The sequence below is a fragment of the Mustela erminea genome, chromosome 5, assembly GCF_009829155.1.
Source record: "Mustela erminea isolate mMusErm1 chromosome 5, mMusErm1.Pri, whole genome shotgun sequence".
Classification (NCBI taxonomy): Eukaryota; Metazoa; Chordata; class Mammalia; order Carnivora; family Mustelidae; genus Mustela; species Mustela erminea.
In genome coordinates this window covers 86,738,358-86,745,753 of record NC_045618.1, presented here as the reverse complement: position 1 = coordinate 86,745,753, position 7,396 = coordinate 86,738,358, and the positions used below count along the sequence as shown (strand labels likewise).

Here is a 7,396-nt window from a genome sequence, read left to right as displayed (position 1 = left end):
AGGCCAGAGGCCTGCCCTGGGGCAGAGGCCGTATCCCCGGGTACTAGGCCTGACGTTGAGGCCACATAGCTGAAGCTCACAAGTGGCGCCAGAGGGTCTGGCGACGCCGAGGAGGCCGCAAGGCCCTCACGGGCTCCGGGTGAGACGCCGCCGCCCGTGAGCTCCAGAACCGGCCTGGGCTGGGCTCTGAGGAGCGCCGCCTCTGGGGCTGAGCCCACGACCCGCAGCAGCCGGGCGGGGCTGGGCTAAGGAGGGTGGAACGAAGATCGTGAACAGCTTGGCCCGATTCTGCCTCCGTTTTGCCAGTCTGGGGAAAGGGGCGCAGAGCTGGGGCTCCTGTACTATTGCCAGCCCTTCCCCAGTACCCCTTGAAGTGGGGGGGGAGGGGGGCGTTTGGGATGTGGTTCCTACAGGCTTTCAATAACCCTCGGCCCAGAGGCCGGCGGGACCAGGCCACTCCTCTGTGCCCGCCTGCAATTTCTCGCCTCTGAATCCTTAGAGGGGCCCAAACCAAAAAGAGAAAGAGCGCGCCGGAGTTTAACGCCGCCTTGTAAATCACTTTACGGATAATTGCGGGAAACGAACACTCTAGCAAACAAGCTCGAGAAATAAAGCAAACAGGGAATAAATTCCTGGGTGCTCATAAACCCACCCATGCCGCCCCCACCCTGGCCGGCGCTCCTGCGGGGCCAGGTCCCGTGTCAGCCCAGGAGGAGGAGGAAGCTGGGGCTGAGACAGGCGGGTGGTGACCACCGCTCGCCACCCAAGATGTTATTCATTGGTAACAATCCCCATTATCTGTCCCCACTTTGGGCTAATCAGACAGAATCGCTAATGCCGTAGAGCTGCTTCCTGCCGCCTCTGGGAGGTAACGGGGCGCCGAGGGGCGGGGGACGGGACGGGGCGGGGGCGGGGGCGGAGGTTGCACCTTCCGGGCTCGCTCAGTCTTTGGTCCAGCACTCATTCAGGTACTTAACACCCTGCATACCCGGACCTCGGCTTTCAAAGCATCCCGGGTGGGAAGAGTTGTTTATATAAACAGAGATTCCGCTGTAAGCGCGCTAATATCCCGGCAGCCAGCGCATGGCGTGCGCCTCTGGCTCCCACCCGTAGCCGCGGCGTCCCCGGCCGCCCCTCAGTTCCCAGCCTGCCCCGCCCCCGCCTCCATCCCCTCCTTGGCCATGGCCACCTCTGGACGCCTCAGCTTCACCGTGCGCAGCCTCCTGGATTTACCCGAGCAGGACGCACAACACCTGAGAAGGCGGGAGCCGGAGCTACGCGCTCCCGGGCCCGGCCCCTGCGCCACCTGGTTGGAATCCGAGCGCAGCCACTACCCCCGTGAGTAAGCCGAGGACCACTGCGGGAGCGGGGAGAGGGGAGCAGAACCACGCGCCCGACCGATGCGGGACTGGGAAGTCGAAAACAGTCTTTGCCCCTACCAAAAACCCCTGTGCCATTGGTGACCTCAGCACATCCTGAGAGCAGATCCTTGCGCCTGGTACTGACGCCCGGGATCTGGGTTTCTGTTTCTAGAGGTCACAATATTTAAATATTAAAGAAATGGCCTTTACATGTCTGAAATGCGGCTACGTTCCCAGGCCTCGGTCAGGGATGGGCAGCAGTGGCGAACCTAGCTCTCCAAGCCTTTGCAAACCTCGGCAAACTATTGCAATAGACCTGGAGGTGGCCTGCGTTGGTGACCCAGCTTGCGGTAAATTCGTCTGCTAGCAAGCGACCAGTGTGGACTTGTTTTAAGAGGGTCCTGGTGAGCTTCTTAGGAGGCGCGGTCTCCGGTTATGGTATAAATGAGGTCCCTGAATTTGGAGAGGTGGGTGTCCGGATGTGGGCCCAGGGAAGGAAATGGTCGCAGCCCTAAAGCCGCGGGCGAGTGGCGGCGCCCTCCCGCCGGTGGCTCCACGCGCGCGCGCGCGCGCGCGCGAGAAGCAGCCGGCGCGCGGAGGGGCCAGCGTCTCATCAGGCCGTGTCTCCCTTGCCGCCCCCAGTCTCGGACGAGAGCAGCCCTGAGACCAGCCCGCCCGACTCGTCGCAGCAGCCGTCTACTGGGCCGGTGTCTCCCGGCTCAGACGCTGAAAAGAGGAAGAAGCGTCGGGTGCTGTTCTCCAAGGCGCAAACGCTGGAGTTGGAGCGACGCTTTCGGCAGCAGCGCTACCTGTCTGCGCCCGAGCGCGAGCAGCTGGCGCGCCTGCTTCGCCTCACGCCCACACAGGTCAAAATCTGGTTCCAGAATCATCGCTACAAGCTGAAGCGCGCGCGCGCCCCTGGAGCGCCAGGGGCGGCGGAGTCGCCGGACCTGGCAGCCGCCGCCGAGCTGCGCGCCGCACCGGGCCTGCTGCGCCGCGTGGTGGTCCCTGTGCTGGTGCGCGACGGGCAGCCTTGCGGCACCGGCGATCTGAGCACGGCCTCCGCCCAGGACAAGAGCGGCGCCTCCCCAACCGCCTGCCCTTCGCCAGGCTACGCCGCCTTCGGGCCTTGCTCGGCTCTCGGCCTCTTCCCGGCCTATCAGCACTTAGTGCCCCCAGCCCTGGTCTCCTGGAACTGGTGAGGCCATTGCGGGGCGCGGGCACCTGGGGCTATCCCGGACTTTGGAGTGGCTCTGCGGCCGAAGCACGGCTGGAAGCGGAGATCCGGACAGTTTTCCCGGCCCCACCTCTCTGCGGGCCCCACCTCCTTCGGCGCTGGGGTCCCTAACCCCGCCCTCCCCAGCCGCTGAGCAGGGAATTTCAGCCAGCATTCCCCTCTTTCCTCTTTCTTCGACGCCAACCCCAGAGCTAGATTTTATTGCTTAAAACCTTATTTGTATATTTTAAAATAGCTATTTGTATGGGAAACAACGTATTTTTAAAGAAATAGAATATTTTTCCTCTTTGTGGTACGAGAATAAAATGTGGAGGGTTGGGTCCCCCGAGCGCCTGCCGGCGCTGTGCTTTCCGGACCCGAGTCAAGGACTCTAGTCCACTCTTCCCACCCCGGGTTGGTTGGAAGGGCAGGTCCCAGGCCCGATGCAGCTTTAGGAAGATACTGGGGAAAGGGGTGGAGGGAGGCAGGTGCGGGGAAGAAGCCAAGGGAACCCTGAGATCCCTGACAGCGGGGAGGTGGCGGGGAGATCAGTTGGAGGCCCCTCTGGACTCCCGAATCTGCTGGTGTTTCAGACACCAAAAGTCAACCGAGTTGGCCAGGGTAGGACATGATAAGCTTCCCCACAAGGACTCTCTGGAGACGTGCCAGGTGAGCTGGGGGTAGAGCGTACTGCTTTGGAACAGCTCAGGCCTGGTGGCAAGCTGTCCTTTTCTGGACCCAAAGAGCACCCACCCGAGCACCCAGAGAATTCGTAAATCCCAATTAAGCCTGCGAGTGCCTCACTTGGCATCTGTGATTTCCCCCCCTCTTAGTTCTACACCTGGCTGAGGTGGCATGGGATAGCTTGATGAAGAAATCAAAGAGTGGTGGGGGAAATGACCCTCCTCAGGGCTGCCAGCTGAGGGAAGACGGCTTTGGAGACCCCGGATGGGACAACATCTGTGTGGGATCTCCTGGTGGGTCTCATTTCACCGGAGGTCCCGATGCACTCTAAGCTCCGGAATCTGGGGTTCCACCCTTGGAATTTGGAACTCGCCTTGGGCTCAGTATGCGGATCCGCAGAGGTCCCTATGCAAGTGTTTACCCCTCAGAGAAGTTAGGGCCTGCCTCCTCAGCGAGGAGATGTGCTTGAGGAGAGTAGGTTCAGGCATCCCATCCAGAGAAGGGAGCAAAGGCTCAGTGAGGTCTGTGAGGCAGACACTGGGCCAGTTCCAGACCCCCTTTTTCTCCCCCCGCCCCCGGAGGTAGGGTAGCTGAGGCAGGGTTATCACCTGAAATTTTGTGGGGTGGGGAGATAGAAGACAGAGGGGGAAGGGAGTGGGGTGTTTTGGTCTCAGCTGCTGGCCACCTTGCCTTCCATATGGATGCGGTTATCTCGGAAGAATCTCGATCCTTAAACCTCCTTTTGTCTTGGAAACTGAAAAGGGCATTGTCAGGCCTGAAAAGGACCTAGACAAAATCCGCACTGTTTCAATTCAGGACTCTGTTTAATCAGTCCCTGGTGACAATGTCGTGGGTGTTAGAGAGGACAATAGTATCTTTTTAAACCTTTTTAAACCTTGTGGCCTTCAGGAAGACAAAGGGCTTGAATTTTATGGGCTTACAACTTCAATTAGAACAGTGCCAGTGTGCATGGGAGATTATCAAATTTGTATCATAAAACCTCTTTCTAATAAATGATTGCCAGGGACGGAGCCTGGACATTTTAAGACATATATTGAAAACCACTATGGGGGCTTCCCAGTTAGCCCTGGCAGAGCAGATGAGAAAGAGAAGGGGGGAAAGTTTTCTGAAGAAGGCCCTGGCTGGGACTTGCCCCTGTGTTTAGCTGGCTGGGTGCTTGGCTCTTCCGTGCTCTTCCTCCAGAAGGAGTGTTTTCTCCAAGATTGGAGGTAAAGATCTGTAACTTTGCTTTCTGCTCTTGGCAGTGGCAAAGACCCGCACATTTGGGAGAAAGTGCAAACTCATCAGCTGTTGTGTCTTGCCTCTTCTTTTCCTGGAGTTACAGAGGAAGTGGGTCTTGGGGTGTGCAAAGTGGTGAGAGCCTATTGAATATGAGGTCCATACTGAGGGGTCTGAATCATGAGGTTCTTTTGGAAATCATATCCTCAGCCAAATTCATCTAGAGGTCCACTCTGATCAGAAAGTCAAGCTTCCCAGTGAAGTGGTCAAAGCCGTAGCAGGACGCCCACCAGCAAGCCAGCTGATGTCCTGGGCAGGAAGGGGTCAGAACTCTCCTATGACATTAGCATTAAGAGCCATTGTGTAGAAACTGTTACTTGCTTCCTCTTGCTCCTTTTCTTTAGGCCTGGCCTTTTAGAGAGGAAAAACTGCAGGGAAGAGTTAAAAATATATTCCCATCACCACTGACCCATTTTAGAGACTCAGGCTGTCATTTTTCTTCTGTTCTTACCTGAGATCAGCTGTGAAAGATAAACTTCAGTTTTCTGTGTGACCTAAAAGAGCAGTTCTTCTAGGTGCCGACAAGAGAAGCTAAACCCAAGGCTTCTTTACAGGCAGCTGGGAGAACAGTTAGGATCTCGCTCCCTAGATGAGAGTATTTTAAAGCTGCCGCCCATCACCCATATCACAAATGGGATTCACACTCAGTGTTGAAACTTACTGTGTTCCAGGTATTGTTCTAGACACTTTCACGTTCATCTCACAGAAACCTTACATATTGTATATGTAATATGCCCATTTTACAGATAGAAGCAGAGGCTCAATGAGTGGGAGTAAGTGACTTGTCGATAGCAGTTGTAAACCTCATAAAATGTCATCATCATCCTTTGTTTAACCCACATTTGGGCATCCTGCAAACTGCCCTTAAGGAAGACAATTGTAATTTTGATGTGACAATGTATATACTACCCAACCATCATAAAATAGTCCTTTTTTTATTTAAAGATTTTATTTATTTATTTGAGAGAGAGCAAGAGAGGGAGAGAGAGCCCAAAGAGAGAGGGAAAGGGAGAAGCAGACTCCCCACTGAGCAGAGAGCCCATGTAGGGCTCCATCCCAGCAATGCCCCCCCCATCTGAGATCATGACCTGAGCTGAAGGCAGACACTTAACCCACTGATCCACCCAGGTGCCCCCATAAACTAGTCTTACAGATCCTTCAGGGCCACTCTCAGAAACTGATCACATGATGTGACAGCAGTTTCTAAAACTTACTTATGTTTCCTGGATACCAGGCAATAGTCTAAGTTCTTTTACTCATTAAACTTGTTCAGTTTTCACAACGACCCCGTGAGATGGTACTGCTAGTCCCACTTCACGGATGAGGAAACTAAAGGCCAAGGGGTTATGAGTAACCTGTCCAGGGTCACACAGCTAGGAACTGACAGAGCCAGCAAGGAACACAGGCGTTACAGCTCCGGATCCCACATGTTTCACCACATGGTGGGAACGATTTCCCATTCTTTACGTTTTATTTCTCCCAGTTGGTAGTCCTGGTTACGTTACAAATGCCGGTCTGAGAGATATGGTCTCCGTTTTCCCCTTCCTCCCTCCTCTCTTCCCTTCCCTTGGCCTTCTCCCCTCGTCTGCCGAACTTCTGGCTTGCTCACACAGCCTCTGTGTTGCCGCTCTGTGTGCCTTCTTGTCCAGCGTCTTGTCAGTGAAACACAGCTCTTGCTGCAGGCCACAGTATTTTCCCGTGACTATCATTCCACCATTCTCCTTCCAGAAAAACATCTGCTGCGGCTGCCTTGACACCAATTGTCCACGGGGCTTTTGGCAGAGTCGCTGCTGACTCCGATAAGCTCCTCTAAGCTTTCCCAACCCCCAGGCCCAGACCCCTGTGGAGCTTTATGACTTTGGCTTTGCTGGCCCTTTCCCCAGTCATCTTCCTCCTTCCTGGGTCTCCAGTGTTATCTTTATTATTAAATATCATCCTCTTCACATTTTCCCTCTTTCCTTCCATTGTAAACACTTTTCACTTCATCTCACTTAAGTCTCTTGTGGGTGGAGATTGCAATTTTCACTTCAATTTTCTTTCCTCATTGTTCAGAGGATCTTACATCTTAGCAAGTCTCTTATCTGACCAATTTAGCACTTTAGAATCTTAGATAATGTGTTACTGATGGGTTAGAGGGAAGTTATTTGAGCCCAGGTTAACCTATACCTTCCCTTCTAACAATGGTGTTTAGGTGTTTCTTGTTCCCTTGCTTCTTACACACACAATTAACTTGCCTCTTACACACACACACACACACACACACACACACACACACACACGCTTTACAACTTTAAACCATTTTAGACTTAGGAATAAAATGTTCAGGCAGGATACTTTGGGGCTTAGCATAGTTAAATAGTTTGTTAACCAAGTTTATCTGTTTTGTGCAGGTAATATGTAGACATGAACAATAGAGTCAGAGGAGCTTTTGGAATGCTCAGAAAGTAGTCTCCTGCCCCCAGGCATGACCATTTCTATGGAAGGGATTGCATCACTTACTCTTCAAGACCTGCCGGAGAGGTTTTACTGCTCCAGGTCACTCGTCATTTTTCCAAGCCATATGTGGGAGGAGACTTACTAAATGGTTTCTTAATTACTTTTAGAATTCCAATTTGTATCTTTTAACTCATCTCAGACCCCCAACTCCAGACTCACGACTGAAGGTATATGATATTCCTCTTTCTCCTTTTTACCCAGTGTTTGTGCTACTCAGTTCTCACCAAAGAAACAAACAGTATTCCCTTCAATGCTGCCCCACAGAGTGGTGATTTAACCAGGAAGAATTGAGGAGACTATTAAAACAGTCACATACATATCCCCAAATTTCAAAAACATG

At 53.6% G+C, this 7,396-nt stretch overlaps 1 protein-coding gene across 1 annotated transcript; it reads left to right on the top strand.

The window, feature by feature from the left end:
* The first annotated feature begins 836 nt into the window (after positions 1-836).
* On the top strand, positions 837-2,876 carry NKX2-8 (NK2 homeobox 8). Its single transcript, XM_032344065.1, has 2 exons — positions 837-1,338; positions 2,004-2,876. The coding sequence occupies exons 1-2, from the start codon at positions 1,182-1,184 to the stop codon at positions 2,561-2,563; spliced, it is 717 nt and encodes a 238-aa protein (XP_032199956.1). The 5' UTR covers positions 837-1,181; the 3' UTR covers positions 2,564-2,876.
* Positions 2,877-7,396: the final 4,520 nt, after the last annotated feature.

Excerpts from the sequence above, each read along its gene's own strand:
- NKX2-8 (XM_032344065.1), top strand. The coding sequence starts at position 1,182 with ATGGCCACCTCTGGACGCCTCAGCTTCACCGTGCGCAGCCTCCTGGAT. Across the intron at positions 1,339-2,003 it reads CGAGCGCAGCCACTACCCCC|TCTCGGACGAGAGCAGCCCT; the intron begins GTGAGTAAGCCG and ends TGCCGCCCCCAG.